Source organism: Eptatretus burgeri, chromosome 9 (assembly GCF_056783735.1).
Source record: "Eptatretus burgeri isolate ZD-2024b chromosome 9, Ebu_testis_v1, whole genome shotgun sequence".
NCBI classification, from domain to species: domain Eukaryota; kingdom Metazoa; phylum Chordata; class Myxini; order Myxiniformes; family Myxinidae; genus Eptatretus; species Eptatretus burgeri.
Window position 1 is genome coordinate 47,429,125 of NC_140969.1, and position 22,500 is coordinate 47,451,624.

Sequence of the window (22,500 nt, forward strand, 5' to 3'; positions counted from 1 at the left end):
CATCGAGAGTTTTTGAGGGAGAATGCATCTTTTGTCAGAAAGCCAAGAAGTTTCTTCACAGACAGAAACCACAAAAATCTCTTGTACAATGGCAGGAGCTGCGAGCCGATGCCAGCATCAGGAATGCAGCTATGAAGAAAATGGATTGTAGATTGCTTACTATTGTCGGCAGACACCTCGTAGCAACGGAAGGGTACTATCATAGGTTGTGCTACAATTCATACAATGAGGTGTACCTGTTTATCAGGAGTGAGGTTTTCACCACCCCCCATGTGATGGTGATATCCAATGTCACATTTAAACTGGTTATATCCATGAAATCTGTTGTCATTGAATTGGTGAAGGACTTCTTTAATAAGCACCACCGCCGACGTCTGGAACGCGAGTTTGGTGAATCTCCAAATGTCTTCACCAATGAGAAAGGGAAACTTCTTCTCTTGCCTGACAACTTGCCAAGGCCTACCAGATGCTGAAAGCGGAGCTGCAGACCCTGAAATCTCTCACTGTAGAAGACGTTATTGCAAAGTCAGCCCATTAGGTGAGAGCAGACCTCAGAAAGCAAGATTTCCCCCAAGCCTTGCCACCACTGGTAGTGGAAGCAGAGGAATGAGGGTCCACCATCCCAGAGTCTGTCACCCTCTTTCTATGATGTTTGCTTACAGGAACCAGGGACAACGGCCATGCATCCCAAAGAGTTCAACGGCTTGCAAGCTCATTTGGTCGTAACTTGATATATGCCATCACTCATGTAAAGACAAAGCCACTCAAACACATCATTCTGCCATTTGCAGTCAATTCTCTGACTGGGAATGTAGATCTCATAAAGACCCTCAATCGACTTGGTCACAATGTGTCCTACTTGCACTATCCTACTCCGAGATGGAAGAGAGTGACACAGACAGCCCTGTGTCTGCAAAATCTCTCTATGTCAAAGGATGATGTTTATCTTCCAGCCAAACATCCATTCTGGAGTTTTCAATACCCTAGTCTGGGACAACATTGACTGACTTGAGGAGGCCAGCAGTGGTGAGGGAACATCCCACAGGGTCTACGGAATTGCTATCCAAGCCAAGGCAGTTGACATGCAGCCAGCCTTCCTCCTTGCCTCCTGTTGACAAGACAGAGAAGATGAGCATCAGTACTTCATCACTGATGCTGCCCCATATTCATTGTTGGGCAAAGAGAGGGAAGGGATCAACATACAAAATGGGACGAAGGGCAAGCATGAGGCCAATACCAAGTGGATGCACTATAACATGAGACAAAGGGGGACATGGTGTCAGCTGGTGTTGTTATGTAGTAACACTCAGATAAAACTGGGAGTGACCATGAGCTGGAGGTGTGTGGTAGACTTGAGGGAAGAGTTTGAGACAGAGTGGACATGGAAGCGGAAGACAAACTGATTGTCAGAGATTAGGGAGTTTGAGAACAGATGAATCTTGAGCTCTGCTGCAATTGTTAATGAAATTACCTTCCTTGTGATGGGAAGACTGCTGACACCATGTTGAGATGGTCATTTTTGACACCATCTTGTAAATCGATGTAACATTAGCGATATTTTCCATGATGCAGGCAGACAGCCCTCAGAGAATGGCATGGAAAATAGCAGAGTTAAAGATGATTGGTGAAGAGATTGCCACCTCTTGGGTATTTAAGTATTGATTCTGTAGCAGCGTAGAGTGGCGAGGAATTTTTCTAACCTGGTGGGAAGGTAGTTCACGTGCCGTCGTGATGTTTCACTGAGTGTGTAGGGGGGGTAGTGATAGGATGGGTGCAGGAAGAGTGTGGTTGGGGGTGAGGGTGGAGGGGTGCTTCATCCTCTTTGAAAAGACAGTTTAAATCCAGCTGAAGGCAGCAAGTATTCTTTTGGATTTGGATTCTAAGCTCTTGGAAACCAAGTCAAGTCTCAGAAAGTATTTCCATGTCACTATGAGGTTGTTGGTTAAAAACCCAAGTGGGTTACAAATGACAGTGAGGATGGAGTTGACTGCCTGCCCAGCCTGATCTCGCGTACATGTGATGTCATCTTGGGCATCGTGGTTGACTCTCAACGACCTCAGGGCAACTTGGAAGGGAACCAAAATGCTATCTATAAAGGAAAAGGCACCACAAGACGAAGATTCCGTTTCAGGAATCATTTTTAAAATAAGGCCTTGCTTCCTCTACCAACGTCGGTTTGGATGTTGGACAGGACACGGTGGAAATTGAGATGAACATTTTCAGCTGTAACAGAAAATACGTGACGTTTATCATTTGTGTACAAGATTATGCTGCCCCGGTTGCACATGACCATCGACGTCCGTTTGTGTTGTCGTTTTGACGTTCACGATGGATGGAAAGTTTGAACCTTGAGGTTCAACATCAGTGGCTAAAGCGTGTCACAAAGTACGTCAAATGCCTGGTTTGCATCCTCATCACAGTTTGCTTTGTTCACTTTTGCTGTCTACCCGGTGCATGATGTGTACTTCACACTACGCTGTCCGGTTGCACATGAAAAATCGACGTAAACCTGGTGTTGGCTTAGCGGTTCGGGTGGTGGCTTGGGATCCCAGGGTCCTGAGTTCAAGTCCCGTTGGTTGCTGAATTAACACCAAGGGGTTGACTCAGCCTGTCATCTTTCCGAGGTCGGCGAAATGAGTACCAGTGTGGCAGCCAAAAAGCAGCACACGAAGGGAAGGGGTATTGACGGATTTATTAAAATCTGGTCTTGGTGTGGCGCAGGCATGATGGGCCGAATGGCCTCCTCCTGTGCATAATTTCCTTGTAAATTCCTTGTATAATGTTTGACATTTGTCGGTGTGCAATCAAATTTAGTTCATGAGGAAGGAGCTTCACTTGCCCAGCTGTACACGGTGTACGAGGGACAAGATGGTGCAGGTGGTGTGCAGACCCGGGGCCTTCTGGATGCCTTGGCTCGGAATGAGAATGGTGACCACAGGCAGGCATTGGACAACGACCAAAACGAGCAGGTTCGCCTCGGGTACTGTCAGTTTTGAAATCGCCAAATTCTTTTGTTTTGCTTGAATCGTGAAACCAACATGTTGACTTATTGTGATGTGCCTTTCAGCCCAAATTAATTTTATCCTTTCTCCAACCATGTCTGACCATACATTGCTTGTCCACATGCTCTTGGGAAGATCACTGCTCAAAACTTGAGGCCTCATCAACTGTCGTGTAGCTGTCCAGTCAGCAAGGCTCCGGTCTGACATTTCGCCCACCAATTGGGTCTTTGTCCAGGACTTTGCAGGCAGGCATCATATGCTGTTTCATCATCAAAACATCAGACCCGAGCCTTGCCCACTGGACAACCATACTATTGATGCCCCCTTCAAGTTTGAATACTGCCTGTTCTTCATCGGCTCTTCGCCTGTGCTGTATTGAACTTCTACCCTGCCAATTCGCTCATACTTAGGTGGCAGCGTAAATGAAGGAAATGTCTTGTCAAATTATTTTTTTATTTATTGGATGGTGAGATTACTTGTTGTCTTGTACTTGCTTTATGAGACCATACAAGTTCAAAATATTTTAAATAAAATGCATTCTTGTGGTTACAAAATAAATTGGATTAATTAATTGAAGCTTATCTCTATGAGAACGAAATCCTGAAGTTAGAGGTAGGTGTCCCTGAACAATGATGTCTCCTATTATATTTGCTTGACCTGTCAATATGTACAGACTCTTCCCACAAGCCTTGCATCACCAAGACAACAAATGCCAAGTACGAGAGGGGGACCACATGCTATGCCACCACTGTTTTCAGGACAACAAACATCACTAAACCCTCCATGCCCCCCCCCTCACTTAATTCTACTCAAAATGGGGTCTACACTATTCTTGAAAATTTTGGTCACAATCAGTTAAATTGGTGAAATAGATTACCTTTCCTGCTATTTCAAATCCTCCTCCCCCACCCCCTCCCTTAACAATCGTGTCAGGTAAAGTAAGGGAGCATGAGCTGGAGCAGCGTGTCACTGCGTCCACTTTCTGCTAGTACTCCAGGGCCGTCGTTCGTTTATCCCCCAGGCAGATTCCTGCCCGATCCCCATCTCCTTGAGAGGATGATCAACCTGCTGCAACCACGAGGCACATGGTCGGCCCGTTTGCCTCCTCCACCCACAAGGCTCCCTCGCTGAGAGACTGGTGAGCAGGATCAGCATCAGGAAAACGAGCCGCATGGCCATTCAGCCCAAGCTGACGCTCATGGATTATGCAGGTAACAAGTCTCATCGGAGTCTCTCGGCAAACGACGTTGGACACAGTCTGACAAGCCATAGCCAAGGATTCTCCGAAGATACCTGGTTCCGAATAAGCTAAGTCTGCATCTCGTATCCTTTGTCAGAGTCCAAGTCTCACATCCATAGTGCTAGAATGGAAGCACCAAGGACTTGGATTGGGACTTTTGTCATCCTGCATAGGTACCGACAGCGCCACACCCCATTATCCACCGAGTCCATGACTCCCCAGGCCTGACTGAGACGTCCATTAATTTCTGGCTCACAACATGTGGAAACATGAATGTCACTGCCAAAGTAAGTGAATCTCTCCATGACCTCAACCTCCTTGCCATAAACAGGAACAGAATAGATAGCAGCATTCAAGAGGTCATTGAAAGCCTGGACCTTTGTTTTGACCCGGAAAATTCATAAACTCTGCGGCTCCGGCTCTTCGTTCAGTGCTTGGGGGGGCTCCAACGTCTCCATGAGGATATCCAACGTGTCCGCAAAGATGACTGCATCATCTGTGAAATCACGGTCAGAGATCCTGACATTACCAAATGATGCACCGCAACTTGATCTCTCCAACTTGATCCAGTCCAGACAAGTGCTTAAAAGTGTGGGGGCCAGTACACGCCCCTGACGAACTCCAGCAACAACTGGAAACAAGTCGGATATGGTGTCACCACATCTCACAGCACTCTCAGTTCCAGAGTACAGTTCATAAATCAGATTGATCAGTTTTGGTGCCACCCCATGAAGACTGAAAATCCTCCAGAAGGCATCCCTATTCACTTCAGCTGTGAGCAGCCCCTGCTGAAACTCCCCAGGGAGCAGCTCCCAGCCCCTGATCATAGGATCCCAAGCCCACCACCCAAACCATTAAGCCAACACCAGGCATATGAGTGACGAATCCTTGGTCTCATACGCTCGCTTCCCAGCGTGACCTCAATTATTATGGGAATCAGCTTGTTGGACACAGCTACAGCAACTACTTGGGCATGGTAACCATCAAACCGACCAGACCAATAGTAGGTGTACCAGCCCACCATGATCTCACAACTATCTGATGTCCGATCCTTGGAGAGTGCTGCAATACTGATGTTTCAAACGCTGGAGCTCAGGTGATAGCAGAGATGGGTGATCATCCTCTCTTAAAGTGAAGACATTCCAGGCACCCACCCGACGAGACCACATAAGATTAACGCGAGGAGACCACCGTCTTGTGGACGACCAAAAACGATCTCAAAATTGAAAGCTAATAACTTCATTTTTTTTTTCATAATGAACCCCTGAGGGGGCCTACGTTGTTACTACAAGGTTATCACTGAAACCGTTAGAGATCCCCCCCCCTCCCTGAGTCCTATTCCAAATCCCCCCCTAAGTTGTTACGAGATATATATATATATATATATATATATATATATATATATATATATATATATATAATTTTTTTTCACTATAAATGCACATGGGGCCTCCATTGTAGTTGCCAAGTCTGACGCTACCAAGATATAAGGGAACGGGCAGACAGACAAACACCAAGGAGCAACTCGCGGTCCCCCGCCTTTTGGGTGGTATGGGAAATAGGTCTGCGTAATATGAAAGATGAATCTTGAACGGTGTTTGAAATAGCACACACATAATCCAAGTTACTGTGATTGTTGCCAAGGCAACGATTCAGCCAATCGCAGCCGTGATCTAATCAGGTTGAGATGACGTCATGAGGAATAGTTATCTTCAATATGAAAGCTAAATGTTCAATGGGTTTTTGAAGTATGCCATATGGTGTACACAAAAGTACATGGATGGATGATCGGTCAGTCGGACGGAGCTCATTTTTACGTGCCTCATCTGCAACCTTGTCGGAGGGTGGCGGACAAAAATGGAGTGTGATAATAAGGGAAGCTTTGTATTTGTCGGCTTTACCTGTTGTGAGACTGGATATAAACCGCACGTCATGTGGATCAAAAACTCGATTTGATGACTTGCACAATTAGGTTTGATTGTAACGTGATCCACTGATAAACACATGGTTGCAATACACGCACGAGCTGTGCCCTGTTATGTTATGCAAGTCGATTTGTGATGAGACTGCTGCTGCGGTTCTATTTTATTGTTTATTTTATTTCCCCTCGTAGGATCAGAGGCAGAACAAGGTTGGTGAGGATCGGTACAAGGGAATATCAAAGAGGCTCGTGGTTGTGAATACAAAGGTAAACTTGCTGGTAACTGTGCCATGTTGTTACCTCCGCCACGAAAGGTGGACAGAGGTTGTGTTTTTACCCACTGTTTGTCTGTCTTTTTGTGAGATATCTGAAAGCAGGATATCTCAAAATGTTATGGACAGGTTATGACAAAACTTTGTGGATGAGTTTGGCATGTGACATGAACAAGCCGATTCGATTTTGGTCCAGGTTCAGATCCAGATCCCACTTCTCAGTGGGATACAAAACGTAAACTGTTCAGCCTGGCGGAGGGATGCGCTCCACCGAGTGCCGTTGTCGTTTTTCTCTCTGGTACATCAGTGACGAGAACTGAGTCTCATTACCCAGTCGAAACAGCTGCACTTTGAGAGAACAGGCTATGTAATGACAGCAGTGGCTAAATTGCTAATGCAAAGGGATTTGGGAAACCGCTGCAGCCACAGAAATGAATTTTAGAAAAAGTGAGTCATTGCGAGTCAAATAGTGCATGGAAATGTTTCGTCGCTTTCTGGGCAGCAGGCATGTGGGTATGGAAGAACAGAAGGGAATAAAAGTGAAAGAGGGAACGATAACAATTGCTTGGTAAAATATAACCACATGCCATGGTACCTGTATCAGAGGGTTTGTTAAATTTAGCTTGCAGTGAAAAAAACATGAAGGTAAGCATGCTAGTTACCAACAAAAGGAATTTTATTGGTTGTCATCATTGACCTTTCAAAACACATGTATCATTAGCAGCTATACACACACGTACACGTACACGTACACGTACACGTACACGTACACACACCCGAAATTTATCATTCTGGGAGCTTTGACTGCTTTTTCAAAACCAGATGTGGCCCGAGTGACATAATCGTGAAATGAAGCGATAGATCTATGAAGGGAAGCCTCAAAACGCCATTGACGCGCAACAAGCAGAAACACAAGCTATACAATATAGCATCTCTGGAACATGTTTCCAATTTTCATCTGTCCTCCGAAATCTAAGTATGCCATTAACTCGAGCTGTGCTATAAATGTACCCTGCCTTTCTCTCGGTCTCTCTCTGTTGTTTTTTTTTGTATAATGTTGGGATTGGTTTTTTGTGATTTGTGCAGAAGCCTCAATCGTGTTCAGATAACATGACCAAGCACGACATGGCTCGAGGGTACTTGACGCAGGTAAAATGTGCCCTGAGCCACCAAAACTATGGGACGTTCACCAAGGCCCTCCGCAGCTACAAAGAGACTGAGAACCTGCCTGCATTGCTTGATTGCCTGCGTGAGATCTTCGCCTCCGATCCGCGGATGCACTCTTTATTTCGAGGTTTGATCCGATTCCCGGTGAAGTTGCTTTTGCCCCTTTTTTTTGCAACGTGTCGGTGGAAAAAAAAAAGTTTTGCATCTGTCAGATTTGTGTTGAAAGCCACAGCAGGGTATTCAAGTATTCGTTCATAAAACTTTGATTTCTGAAGCACGGCTCTTTGCGTGTCCAGATGGAGTCGAATCCCAAACAAATTGCTGTTCTGATGCATTGTCACAAAGGAACGCTGCATTGTGGAGCGTGTGCCGGCTGTTTGGTCTGAATTCATTAGTGTTGAAGAAAATATAAAAATCCCTCCGTACTTTTTAAGAATGGTTGGCCTCTTTATTTTGGAGTTAAATATAAAGGTCAGCATACACATCTACGTACATTAAAGACATCGGTGTTTTGACAGATGCAAGTATGTAAACCTGGACATCAAAAAGGACACGACAATGATGTTCTAAACAGCCTCTTCCTGGGTCCACTTCTCAACTGTAATTGCATATTATGAAGTGAAAGATTAAAAATAACCCAAGTGTGTCCCTTCCCCTTTTGCGTCCCTCTCCTCTCTTGTTCTGTGCACGAGCCTCTCCGTTCACTCTTTGGCTCGGTGCACGAGCCCCTCCCCCTTCTCTCATTTGCTCGGTGTGTGTGCCTCCCCTTTTGGTTTTGTTTTTCACTCACTTGGTGCACCCACCTCAACACCCCTACACACCCCCAAGCTATGTTTTTTTTTTTTTTTCCTTTCTTTTTTTCCTGCTCACCCATTGTGCCATGCTGTTCTTTTTGCATGGTAACCTCTAGTACTGAAGGTGGACGGAGGTTATATTTTCACCCTTTTTTTGTCTGTCTGTGATCACGATACCTCAAAAAAGTTGTGGGCAGGTTGGGTGCGTGACTAGGATGAAATGGTTACATTTTGGTGAGATCTGGATCTGGATGCTGGGGAAAAAAAAAAATTATGTGATTTTTTTCATCATTGAGAGATGGGGCCAAAAACAATATCTAGTATAATATCTCAAAAAGTTATGGACGAGTTGTGATAAAACTTTCTTGATGGGTTGAGTAGGTTTTGGTTGAGGTCCGGATGCAGATCTGTCCTTTTCGGTGGAATACAAAATGTAAACTGTTCAACCTGGTGGAGGCACGCATTCCACCGAGTGCCGTTCTAGCTTGTGCATGTTTTTTGGATTTCCTTTGCAGATTTCTATGGTTTTGTTCGACCACAACACAAGCAGGCCTTTGAGGCTGCATATCAGAGCATCGTCGGGCTGGGCTCTGGGACTTCAGTGCAAGATGGCAAGTTGCATGCCCAGCAGGCACGTGTGCTTTGGAACCCGCTTCAGCACCCAACGGAAAACAGGACAAGTAAACACCAACCTGTTTATATTTATCTGTTAAACTGAAAGCTTCAATATAAAATTATACACTCAACTAGCTCATGACACCTACGAAGTGATTTTCATTACTTTTTCGTTTCTTCTTTGGCGTGCATGCCTTTCATTTCTTTTTAAATTGTTTACGAGCGTGGTTGGTACCATTGATGTATGTTTTTTGGCTAATTTAGTCGATGCTTACTGTCATGAGGTGGACCCTCTTGTATCGGGGTCAATGACGCAGGTCTGTGATCTGCCAAGGTAAACATGTCTGCGATCATTTGTAGATTGGCGTCATTGCTATTTATGTGCTCATTTCAGATAGCGATGTTGTTTTTCCATAACTTAACTTTGCCTTCCACTGATGTAATTGTTTCTGGAATGTACGAATTAATGGTCCTGATCCTCTTCAACTGGAATAGGAATACATTTGAGAAACAGTACAAGACTCCAAAATTTTGATGCTCAATTTTTCTTTCTGAAGAGTGTTTTTTTTAGCAATTACAGATAAAACTAGAAGGGCATTCGGTATAGCGCATACCTTCGCCACGCAATGCCTGATCCACGAGAACATATCGGGCCCAATACATTTTTGAGACATCGTGCTATGTATTAGTTTTGCCACGTGTCTGATGTTTCGAATGTTATCCTCTTGTCAGAGCATTTTATGTTTACTTCTCTTTTTCGCTCTGAGGGAGGTCTAACACTTGAAACCTCGTCTGCAGTTTCCTCCATCGGTAAACGTGCCCTTCTCAGCTTTTCGCCTTCAAAATCCCATCACTGGTTCACAAGGTCACAGAATTTTTTACCCTAACAGGATCCGTTGACCCCATAATCGACTGTCTATCTTTACATCACTATGCATACTTGTACCAAGTTTGACTTGGATCCCTTCAGCCGTTCATAAGTTATTACGGTAACAAAAACCTATCACGGACACACGGCCTGACAGCTGGCCCGGACAACCCGAAAACATAATGCCTCTGGAGACTTCGTCAGCAGAGGCATAATTACGATGTAAAGATGAACTGATTAGACTTTTGGGTCAAGGGGTCAAAGGTCAGTGGTCATGTCAGGTAAAAATGGTGTTATTGAGGTAGATTTGAACTAGACTAAGTACATGTACAATGATACTTATGTACAGATTACATATGAATGTCAAATGGTCTTTATGGTTTCAAAGATAGAGCAAGCAAAGACAGCCAGCCAATGAGCAGGTGCGACATGGTGGGCCGATCACAGCCATTATCGCCACTCTGCGTGTGCCACCATGGCCAATTTGAAAACTTTAAGAGGTCCAAGAAAGTGTTTGGACATGGGGATTCCAGTGCATTTTTTTTTTTCACAGGGTGTCCCAAAAGTCTGGATCGATCGGCAAAAACTTCAAAGTTTTATTGCAGTAAATGCTCACATTAACGGCCTTGGACTTCGCGACACTTGTTTATACACTGAATACAAGAACGTTGAACATTTCTGAACCTAAAACGTTTAAACACTTTAACAGTGGCATGTGTTATTGGATGCTTATCAGGATGCTTTCTCTTGAATTCGGCAGCAACTCCTCTATAAGTGAAGAATCCTGTCTTGCGGACATGAGAATGAGTTCAATTCGATCTTCAATTGTTAGTTTCAAAGCCATCTTGGATCTGAAAGAAAAAGAAAAATATCAAATTTTATATAAGGAAAATGCCTATGGATCCAGACTTTTGGGACACCCTGTATGTATGTATATATATATATATATATGTATGTATATATATATATATATATATATATATATATGTATATGTATATGTATATGTATATGTATGTATATATGTATGTATATATGTATATATATATATATATATATATATATATATATATATATATATATATATATATATATATATATATATATATATATATATATATGTCAGACGCACACACACACACACGAGCAAATACCACCCGTCGCTTTGCAGATGGAAATACTGGGTTGGAGGGGGGGTGGGTTGGGGAGAGAGAGAGAGAGAGAGAGATAGAGATAGAGATAGAGATAGAGATAGAGATAGATATAGATATAGATATAGAGATAGATGGGTGAAGAGAATGTAGCATGAGGTGAGAGGAAGGGAAGGCAGACGTGCGATGGACATGAATTATGATTCAAACTATCTCATCAAAATGATTCTGCATTGAATAACAGTGAAGATGGAAACAAAATAATGTCTGAAATCCATTTTCTACCGGTCATACTATAAACACTGCATGCCTGGTGTTAGCGTAGTGGTTAGGGTAGTGGCTTGGGATCCAAAAGGTCCTGAGTTCAAGCCCCGTTGGCCGCTTGAATTGATACACACCAGGAGGTTGACTCAGCCTGTCATCCTTCCGAGGTTGGTGAAGTGAGTACCAGTATACTGGGCCGGTGTATACCCCAGTTAAAATAGGTGTACCAGATCCCTGTGTCGTAAGAGGCAACCCTGGTCACCTCTTACGACACAGGGATCGTCAGGAAGGGTATCTGGCGTAAAACCTGTGCCAAATCAGTATGCGGATCATAACGGATGATCCGCTGTGGCGACCCCTAACGGGAGCAGTTGGAAGAAGAAGATATATATTGTTGCGAATTCGCGCCCGCCGGCGTGCGGACGGCCACGTGACTCGAATCGCGGCACGTCACCCACCGGACGGACAATTTAGTCGTGACCCTCTCGGAACCAACGTCGGGAGCTAGTCACGGGTGGGGGTTTAACCTCACCACGATCGTGCCAATTGCCCACCCGCGCAGGATAGGGTTGCTCGCCAAATTCGATGTACCTAAGTACCTGCGCGAATGGTTGACCAGGCGATCGCACCACGCCGCAGGCCGACTCTGGACACGAACCGCTTAAGCGGTCCGTTCCGTGCTACAGTGATAACCGAGCGGTGTTATCGTCGGCCTCGACGGTTCCGATTAATTATCGGGTGTATTAAGCCCACTACGAACCCTTTATGTGAAGCAGGATGGAGGGTCAATTAAAAGGAATGAGACGAAGCGAAACGGGAAAACAGTTCAACACAAATGCACATTTATTCCGCGGTACACGGAAAGCACGTATATACAGCCACAATAATCAAAATGCACATATAAAGCGAAAGCAAGAGTTAAACCGAATATGCGTACACACGGCAACACTTATACAGTTCTACTTTACAGACAGCGCCAACACACATTTACTTAAAAGCAAAGGAAAGAAGCCATCCTCATAGACAAGGGGGCAGATGGGGCCCGTGGGCCTTTATGGCGTGGGACTTGGCAGACCCAACGAGTCCCACGAGACCGTTGCAGGTTACCTGCACCCTCATGGTGCGATGGTGGGCGAGCTCTCTCCAGCGCTCCTTGTACGAACGCACAGGTCCGAGCGACACAGCTGGCAGAGCGGCGCCTCCAGTCCGCGTCCCTCCGCGAGGTCCGGACTCTCCTCCGACTGCAAGCTCCAACGAGCGGGTCGCTCTACGGACCACTTCTCCAAGACCCAGACGGGCAGAAGACCATGAACCGCCGACTGACACTGACACTCTCACCGACCGCCCTGACCTGACCTCCTCTGACCTGACTTTCTCTCAGCGGCGCCTCCGTGCGCCCTTTTATTTCCCCGGCACCCCGCCCCTCCCTTCGCGGTGCGTGGGGAGGGGGAACATTCCACGAGAGAAATCGGGGTGGGAGTTGAGTTCCAACCGTCATTCTTGTTTACCAGGGAAATCGGGGTGGGAGTAGTTGTTCCCCTTTTGTGTTCGTGGAGATGTTGACGGTTGCTGGCGGAGTGGTGAGGATGGCGTGGTTGTTGAGAGGCAGGTGTGGTTGTGGGTGTTGTGGTTGGTGGTTGTGTGATGGTGGTTGAGAAGTGGTTGGTTCAAAATAAAGATAGAACAGAAAAACGGCTATCTCAAAGCATCGCAGCCCGAATGAATCACATAAATTCCCTCGAGACAACGGATTTGGGGCTAACTACACATGTACTTAGAGATATCTCACCTACGGGCCTTTCATGGTGTAATGCGAATTTCCACAGCCGTAACAATATATATATATATATATATATATATATATATATATATATATATATATATATATATATATATATATATATATATATATATATATATATATATATATATATATATATATATATCCTCTTTGTCCATGGCATTCCAGAACGTCCTCTTCATGTGACGATCCTTACTTGTGCAGATGACTTTTGCATAGCAGCATAAGACGACACCATAAATACAACCACTCGCTTTATCCAACAATACATAATGCCAACACTGGCTCACACTAAACAGAATCAAGGTCTTGTCAACGAAATCAACAATCACTCTCTTAACCCCAGACAAACGTGAATCCAAACTACCACGCAACAAGCACAATGTAGAGCCAACAACTCACCCTAAATATTAACCTTAAAATACTTGGAATCGCACTTGACCTTCACAAAATGCATACAACAAACTTTGTAAAACTAAAGTCGACCAAATACTCAACGCACTAAAATAAAATCGTTAACCAATACCAAGTTTGATCAACAAAATGAATCTTTAACCATAACTGGCAGTTTATCTGAACCACTCTTAACTAAGCTAGTCCAAGTTGGGCACCCATCATATCCAAAGCAAATCCGTTAATACTTCAAATTATACAAAACAAAGCATTCAAAGTGATCACAGGCTTTACCCGACCCACCAACATAGATCATCTCCACGCCGAAACAAAAATACTTCTCCACACGACCTTTATCAGAGGCACACAATCCATTAATGCCATGTGAAGACTACAACACCCATGTCAACACTTGTACAATCACCCACCTCTTCTCAGACACAAAAAGGATCTCACCGGCAACTTACTCCAACAACATCCTTTCAAACGTGCCACCTCCACCTTTTAGACTCGTCTCGGAAAAACATTCACAATCGCATCACCACCATTGCTTTGCAACAACAGCGCAACAATAAATACTCAACGAACCACACACTGCGATTCATTAATCTGAACAAAACCTTCTGTACTCTTACAGAGTAACATTATCGACACCGTTCCAGTTACCACCCCACACTCAAAACCTATGAACACAAACTCGACCCAACTCAAAACCCAGTCTGCCCGCACTGTCATCTTGAACTTGACACTGTGCACCATTCAATTACACCTTCCTCTCAATTCGTACATTACAGAGAACTATTTAACAATTCATCTGGGGAATACGGTCGGAGTGGCCGGCTTCCTTGGGGCCGTGAGCTTCCGGTGAAGACAACTGGAATTTTTTATATGGAAACGATGTGGATGAATAATATCATTACAAACATGAAGAACAAAAAGAAATGCTCCTTGGCTCAGAATTCGATTTGGAAAACATTCTTGGAGACATCATGGAGGCATCAGGAGGATCAGGATTAGCCATTGAATCAACAAGTCGGCCTGGAGCAAGTGGAGACAATCGAGGTGGTATGGTGAAGCATAGAAGCATTCCATTACGTGTCAAAGTTTGAGTTTATACAGCCTGGATCAAACCGGTATTGATGTTTGGAAGTGAAACATGAGCAATGCAGATCGAAGATGTAAAAAGAATACAAGAGAGATGAGAATGATATGATGGATGAATGGATTGTCTCTAAAAGAAAGAATCCATCCATCCATCCATCCATTGGAACCATACTCTGTGCAGAGCGTTGGTGCTGCCTGAGCAGTCTCCTTGGCTGTTGAGTACAATCCTGGACGGATCGCCACTCCGACACAGGATACCAGCAAGCTGGCACTCATTTTGCCAACCTCAGAAGGATGACAGGCAGAGTTAACCCCACCTGGTATTAATTCAACAGTGAAGTGGGATTTGAACTCGGGATCCTAGGATTCCAAGGCCACCACCCGAACCATTGAGCCAACACCAGGCATAAAGAAAGAATGCCCACCTCAGAAATCGAGAATATATTAAAATCAATGCTTGTGAAGAAGAACCTATGAAGAGAAGACTTGGTTGGTATGGTCTTGTGCAATGATGGTCAGAGGATGGCGCTGTGAAGAAAACAATAAAGCTCGTGGAAGAAGGAAGAAAGCCGAAAGGGCATCCTAAAACATGGGATTGAAAATGTCAAATATGATATAGAATGTTTGGATTTGAATGAAGCTAAGCCTGGTGTTGGCTTAGTGGTTAAGCTGACTGGCTAAGGATCTGAGGGTCCTGAGTTTGAGCCCTGTTGACCGCTGAATTTACACCAGGTGGTGTTGACTCAGCCTGTCATCCTTCCGAGGTTGGCGAAATGAGTACCATTGTCCTGGTATAGGGGCACAGCATCAGCAGCATAGTCACGCCACAACAAAATGATAGCTACCCGGCAGCTGAGCTGCCATACGCAAGAAGAATAAAACTGATGCAATGTATCGATCCTGATGGAGGAATACCACCATTCAACCATTCCCTTGAGGAAATAAAAAGTGGAAAATGGTTGTAAAATGTGTTATTCATGATTATGATGCTATTTATACATTCCTCTTGTTTTCCCACCTTTGGAACAAACTCCCCTCCCACACTCTCTTCGATCCCACTCTTCCCTCCAGATCTTCAAAAGAGCTGTTCACCACCATCTCTTATCTTCCCCCATCCAAAACCACGATCTTTTCTGCCCCCGTTAATCCGGCCGAAACCCATCTCCTTCAAATTCCCTGCTTTCCTTCCTGAAAGTCCCTGTCGTGTCCATCTTGTTTACCCCGTGTACCCCACCCCATTCATCTCCCTTCCACAGATCTTATAATGTGTCTGTTCCCCACCGTTGTCCCTTGTTGTACGTTCTGCGTGTTCGCTCTTACACGAGCCTCGACAAGGTATAAAAAAAATACATGGAAGATTTGATGATCCGATGTGGTGATTCTCAATTTTTATGCCTCTGCAGCCGAAGACGTGTGTTCAGGTTGTCCGTCCGTCTGAGCGTGCGTCCGTTCTCAGTTTGTTTGTTTTTATCATTATCACGATAATTTGAATACCACTGATGGGATTTCAACCAAATGTGGCACAAGTATGGATTGCTGTACAAAGTTTAATGGATTACATTTTTGGGTTCAACACGTCAAAGGCCCTTTGAAGATCATTTTGCAGACCATAACCATAACCAAGTTCGTCATTACGTTTGCACTATTATAAGGGGGCTCATATAGTTTTTTTTTTGGACTCGTTCAATCAATCTTCTTTTTTTCCTCTTTATTTCATTTGCAGAAGAAGCTCCTCTGAAGATAAGGAAGATTGACCTGAAGGAAGCAATGGAGAAATCTAAGTTTGTAAGCCATGAGCAAATTCATGGACTTGACTCGATGATGCACCTGAACCATGGGGGTTCACACCTGTGTTCTGGGAGTGAGAGAAGCAAGACATTGTTGTGCAGCTCGGGTATGTATAGTTTCAGAGCCATATACCATTATGCGGTATCATTATGCGGACAACAAAACGAATTTCCATCCCGGATCGGTCGAGGCCCGGGTTACCAATGACCGCCACCGGTACCGGTGGTCAGCAGGGTACCAGTGGAAATTGTGCTACTGCTGGGCGAAGGAGGAGAAGGAGACGGGGAAGGCGAGTCCGGAGGCAGTGGGAGAGGGGGAAGGGTAGAAGTGTGGAGGTGAGAGTTGGAACTCTGAATGTTGGGACGATGACTGGCAAAGGGCGAGAGTTGGCTGATATGATGGAGAGAAGAAAGGCGGACATACTGTGTGTACAAGAGACGAAGTGGATGGGGAGTAAGGCTAGGAGCATTGGAGGTGGTTTCAAACTGTTTTTCCATGGTGTGGATGGGAGGAGAAATGGTGTCGGGGTAATCCTGAAGGAAGATCATGTCAAGAGGTTATTGGAGGTGAGGAGAGTGTCTGACTGAGTGAGGAGTGTGAATTTGGAAATTGAAGGGGTGATGATGAATGTCATCAGTGCATATGCCCCACATATGGGGTGTGAGATGGAGTATAAAGAAGATTTTTGGAGTGAGTTCGATGAAGTGGTGGAGAGTGTATCCAAGGATGAAAGAGTGGTGATTGGAGCAGATTTCAATGGGCATGTTGGGGAAGGGAATAAAGAGGATGAGGAGGTGATGGGTAGGTATGGTCTCAACAAGAGAAATGTGGAAGGGCAAATGGTGGTAGAGTTTGCAAAAAGAATGGAAATGGCAGTGGTAAATACGTATTTCAAGAAGAAGGAGGAACACAGGGTGACATACAAGAGTGGAGGAAAGTGCACACAGGTAGATTACATCTTAAGCAGGAGATGCAACCTGAAAGAGATTGGTGACTGTAAGGTGGTGGCAGGGGAGAGTGTAGCTCGACAGCATCGATTGGTGGTCTGTCGGATGACTTTAGAGGTGAGGTTGAGGAAGAGAGTGAGGGCTGAACCAAGGACCAGATGGTGGAAGCTGAAGGAGGAAGACTGTTGCGTGAAATTTAGGGAAGAGGTGAGACAGGCGTTGAATGGTGGTAAAGATGGGTGGGATGATTGGGCAACTACAGCAGAAGTGGTGAGGGAGATAGCTAGGAAGGTACTTGGTGTGACATCTGGACAGAGGAAGGAAGATAAGGAGACTTGGTGGTGGAATGAGGAAGTATAGGAAAGTATAAGGAAGAAGGGGTTGGCGAAAAGGAAGTGGGATAGTCAGAGAGATGAATAAAGTAGGCAGGAGTACAAGGAGTGGGGCGAAAGGCAAAAAGAGAGGTGGCAAAGGCCAAGGAAAAGGCATATGACGAGCTGTATGAGAAGTTGGATACAAAAGAAGGGGAAAAGGATTTATACCGATTGGCAAGACAAAGAGACCGAGCTGGGAAGGATGTGCTGCAGGTTCGGGTGATAAAGGACGCAAATGGGAATATGCTGACTGGCGAGGAGAGTGTGTTGAGAAGGTGGATGGAGTACTTTGAGGAGCTGATGAATGAAGAAAATGAGAGAGAGAGAAGGTTGGAAGAGGTGGAGATAGTGAATCAGGAAGTGGGGTGGATCGGTAAGGATGAAGTGAGGACTGTTATGAAGAAGATGAAAAGTGGAAAGGCGGTTGGCCCAGATGGTATACCAGTGGAGGCATGGAAGTGCTTAGGAGAGATGGCAGTGGGGTTGTTAACCAGATTGTTTAATAAAGTCTTGGAAAGTGAGAGGATGCCGGAGGAGTGGAGATTAAGTGTACTGGTTCCGATTTTCAAGAACAAGGGTGATGTGCAGAGCTGTGGAAATTACAGAGGGATAAAGTTGTTAAGCCACACCATGAAGGTGTGGGAAAGAGTAGTGGAAGCTAGGTTGGGAGGAGAGGTGACGATCTGTGAGCAGCAATATGGGTTTATGCCAGGAAAGAGCACCACTGATGTGATGTTTGCTTTGAGAATGTTGATGGAGAAGTATAGGGAAGGCCAGAAGAAGTTACATTGTGTGTTTGTGGATTTAGAGAAAGCTCATGATAGGGTGCCAAGAGAGGAGTTGTGGCATTGTATGAGGAAGTCGGGAGTAGTGGATAAGTATGTGAGGATCGTGCAGGATATGTTTGAGGACAGTGTGACAGCGGTGAGGTGTGCGGGAGGAATGACGGACCGGTTTAAGGTTAAAGTGGGATTGCACCAAGGATCGACTCTGATCCCTTTCCTGTTTGCAATGGTGATGGACAGGTTGACGGATGAGATAAGACTGGAGTCTCCATGGACTATGATGTTCGCGGATGACATCATGATCTGTAGGGAGAGTTGGGAGCAGGCTGAGGCGAGCCTCAAGAGGTGGAGGTACACACTGAAGAGAAGGGGAATGATAGTCAGTCGGAGTAAGACTGAGTACATGTGCGTAAATGAGAGGGAGGGTGGTTGTATGGTGCGGTTGCAAGGAGTTGAGGTGGGGAAGGTGGATGGGTTTAAATACTTGGGATCAACTGTCCAAAGTAACGGAGAGTGTGGTAGAGAAGTGAAAAAGAGAGTGCAGGCAGGATGGAGTGGTTGGAGAAGAGTTGCAGGAGTGATTTGTGACAGAAGGGTAGCTGCAAGAGTGAAGGGGAAAGTATATAAGACGGTAGTGAGACCAGCTATGTTGTACGGTTTGGAGGCGGTGGCGCTAACAAATAGACAGGAAGCGGAGCTGGAGGTGGCAGAGTTAAAGATGCTGCGATTCTCGTTGGGAGTGACGAGGATGGACAGGATAAGGAATGAGTATATTAGAGGGACAGCGCAGGTCGGACGGTTTGGAGACAAAGTGAGAGAGGTGAGATTGAGATGGTTTGGACATGTGCACAGGAGGGAGGCGGAGTATATCGGGAGAAGGATGTTGAAGATGGAGCTGCCAGGCAGGAGGAAAAGAGGAAGGCCAAAGAAGAGGTTCATGGATACGGTGAGGGCGGACATGCGGGTGGTTGGAGTGTCAATGGAAGATGTGGAGGATAGAGCGAAATGGAGACGGTTGATCTGCTGTGGCGACCCCTAACGGGAGCTCGCCGAAAGAAGAAGAAGATACCATTTATTCATATGTCATAAACAATTATGATCATAAACAATTATGATGCGTTTCTGTGAGGTATATCGGTCATAATCAGTGTCAATGTGGAGGAAAAAAAATGGTTCGAGTTGGGAATATTCGTTTCATAAGTGAAGGCGCAACCTCCTGGGATAGCTGCCCAGCAGGCAAGACTCAGGTTAGATTTTTCCGATCAACAAGTGAAGACCATTCTGTTGGCAAAACGTTGCTGGACAGCGATGATAGTTTCTTTTGTACACGCTGGAAGGCTCATGCCGGAGCTGTGACGCAACTCATGCACACATGCAGACAGATACATGAAACACCACCAGACTTTACTTTCGCATAAACACAGCCGCTGAGATTGGGGGAAGAGACGCCATTTCGTACAGCACTCTGGATACCAGGGACGTCATCTTTATGATCTCGCGATGGATAATACTGTAATACCATTGTTTTATCATTTGTATTAATTGTCAGGCTTATGACTGCTCTTAATAATTGCATATACTCTACACATGTATGCAATGAAGATGTCACGTAATTATTATTAATCATAATTTATTTTTGGATATAAAATTGCGAAACATAATGCTTCTGATGCATGACGTTTGAGTCGTTTTTCTCTTGCTCTTTGCACCAATCCACAAATTTCCTTTAATGCACAGTTTCTGACAAACGGTGGGTTATCCGTAGTACTTATGGTTCTGTGCAAGTACTTCGCATAAGTGTGAATAGCTGGTATGAAGGTAGAAATTAGATTTGAGTAAAAGTATACACTTTAGTGGAGGTAGGTTGCTGCTGGCATCATTTGTTGAAGTTGTGACCTTGATGGGAGCAATATTTTCTGGGTTTGCCAGCATTTGGGAGAAATATTTGTGCTGCTACCCCGGCCAAGCTTCGAATTCATGCCCCAATCTATGGCACCCCGCAGCAGAGTGACAACATGCCCAGGGTTTGTTCTCAACCCCAGAAATTGCTTCAGAAGAACCGACGCTGGAAAGAGAGTATGCGAATGGATGGGTTGGATGTCATGGGTTGTGCTGCCTTCTTGTTGGCAACATTTTGGTGCCAATCACACATTTCACTAAGGCAATTATCTTAAGAATTGACAAAAGTGTCAATTGGCACCACCTCTAGACCAGATTGGGAAGATGAGTAAACCATTTGGGTTTTTTAAAAAAAATTAATTTGTTTTAAATAATTAATCAGATCAAAAATTAAAAAATAAATTTCCAAATCCTTCACGTTGGCACCTTTACTCGGCTTTCAACACACAACATCGAGGATGCTTTCCTTCCTTCATTGTCCTCATCCCTCGGCCACCTAAACATTTTTAATATGTTGTGTTTTAGGAACATGTTCTAAACATAAAAATAGTTGAAACAATGTTGATTTGTTGCTCTGCTATTGTCAGGATATTGTCCTTGTGTAATCTTGTTTTTGTACAAATTGATATTGGATGTCCCTTAAATCTTTGCTCCTTTGCACTTTACTTCTTTTGTCCATGATCTCCAGCCCTTTCTGTCTTTATTTCTTTTTGTCTCCATACTGTCAAAGTGCAGGTTCCAAAGCCTCAGACAAACGACAACTGCCCTTTGGGGATCGACGGCTCAGTGGTTGCACAAGCTATGCAGACGGTGCAACAGTCACTTTACAAAAGTTACGAAAGGCCTTAAATCCTGACATCTTCAGTCAGGTTGAATTGGCTTTGCAGAACTACAGGCAAACGGGTGATCTGGAAGTGATGCTGGGAATTCTGGCTTCCCTCCTCTCACAGAAACCCACCACTGTTTGCCTGCTCACAGGTAAGCAGGTGATTATAAGGTGTACACATTGCTTCAATTTGCAGGAGTGTGTGTTCAACATCTTGTCCTGTTTGCTCAGCAGATTTTGCACCATTTGTGCTGCCACAGCACCAGGGAAAGTTTGAGTTGTTGTGCGATAACCTCACGGGAAAGAGCTGCAGCGCAGACTTGAAAAATTATTGCACGAAAGAAGAGCCTAAGCCATGCTGTTCGGGCAAGTACAACGTGAAATAATTTCCACATTACGCATGGTGGTTGAAAGCAGATTAAGAGCTGCTGTTGTTTCATTTTATCTTTCATCATAATAAAGTGACTGCAGTATTTGCTTGGACCTTCTTGCAACTGCACGGCCTTGCGTGCTTATCGAAAATTCTCCAGCTGTGCATGGAAGGATTATTATTATTATTATTAATGTAATATTTTTATTATTATTTTGTTATAATCTACATGCTTGGTTACATATGTATCTTAACCTCAAGTACCATTTGCTCAGTGCTTCACTCCTTGTGCGAGACACGCACTGCAGGTAGTGCATGGTTTCTGTGCTGTGATGTGTGCTCCGTTTGGTACCTTTGTGTAAGTGAGAAGTGCTTCCTGTTGAGTGTCTGCCATGTTTTGCTAAACTGTACCTTTGGCTCTGAATGCATTTTGGATACTCTTGATTTACCTGTAAAACGTTATCCATCTTTATTTATTTTCTATTATATGTGTTATTTCCTTTCTTTTTTTTCTTTCATTCTTGGCAATAATCGAACTTTCCTCTGATTACACTAACCATGCCAATTACTGTTCCAGCTTTCCTGTCTCATTTTGTTCAGATTATTTTTTTTTTCCCAGATTATCTTTTCTCTCTTTTTATTCTTATCCTTATTTACATTCCTGTTGAAATTGTCTCTACCACATTTTATTTCTTGCTTTTTAAAAATATATATTCTATAAATATCAAGGATACTGTGCACGAAGCATGAAGAAAGTTAGAGAGTCTTGAGTGAGCGAACGGAGTTGAGCATCTACTCGTGTCAGACACGGGCCAAAATGTACTTTTTGGTACCTTCACAGACGAGGGTGAAGTTATCCATTTTGGTAATTTTTAATATTTTTGTATAAAGAAAGACTGTTTCGAATTTAATGACAAGATC

At 44.4% G+C, this 22,500-nt stretch overlaps 1 protein-coding gene across 5 annotated transcripts in view; it reads left to right on the forward strand.

Moving 5' to 3' along the window:
* RTEL1 (regulator of telomere elongation helicase 1) overlaps nt 1-22,500 on the forward strand; it is a 153,832-nt gene that overhangs the window by 105,799 nt on the left and 25,533 nt on the right. For 3 of the 5 annotated variants that reach the window (XM_085895094.1, XM_085895097.1, XM_085895095.1), the window contains exons 27-33: nt 2,815-2,969; nt 6,356-6,430; nt 7,522-7,729; nt 8,912-9,076; nt 16,314-16,484; nt 21,119-21,361; nt 21,441-21,575. In XM_085895094.1, coding sequence (XP_085751220.1) covers nt 2,815-2,969; nt 6,356-6,430; nt 7,522-7,729; nt 8,912-9,076; nt 16,314-16,484; nt 21,119-21,361; nt 21,441-21,575 — 1,152 coding nt within the window. The remainder of the gene's footprint in view (nt 1-2,814; nt 2,970-6,355; nt 6,431-7,521; nt 7,730-8,911; nt 9,077-16,313; nt 16,485-21,118; nt 21,362-21,440; nt 21,576-22,500) is intronic. The other 2 variants (XM_085895096.1, XM_085895098.1) reach the window with 1 other exon arrangement.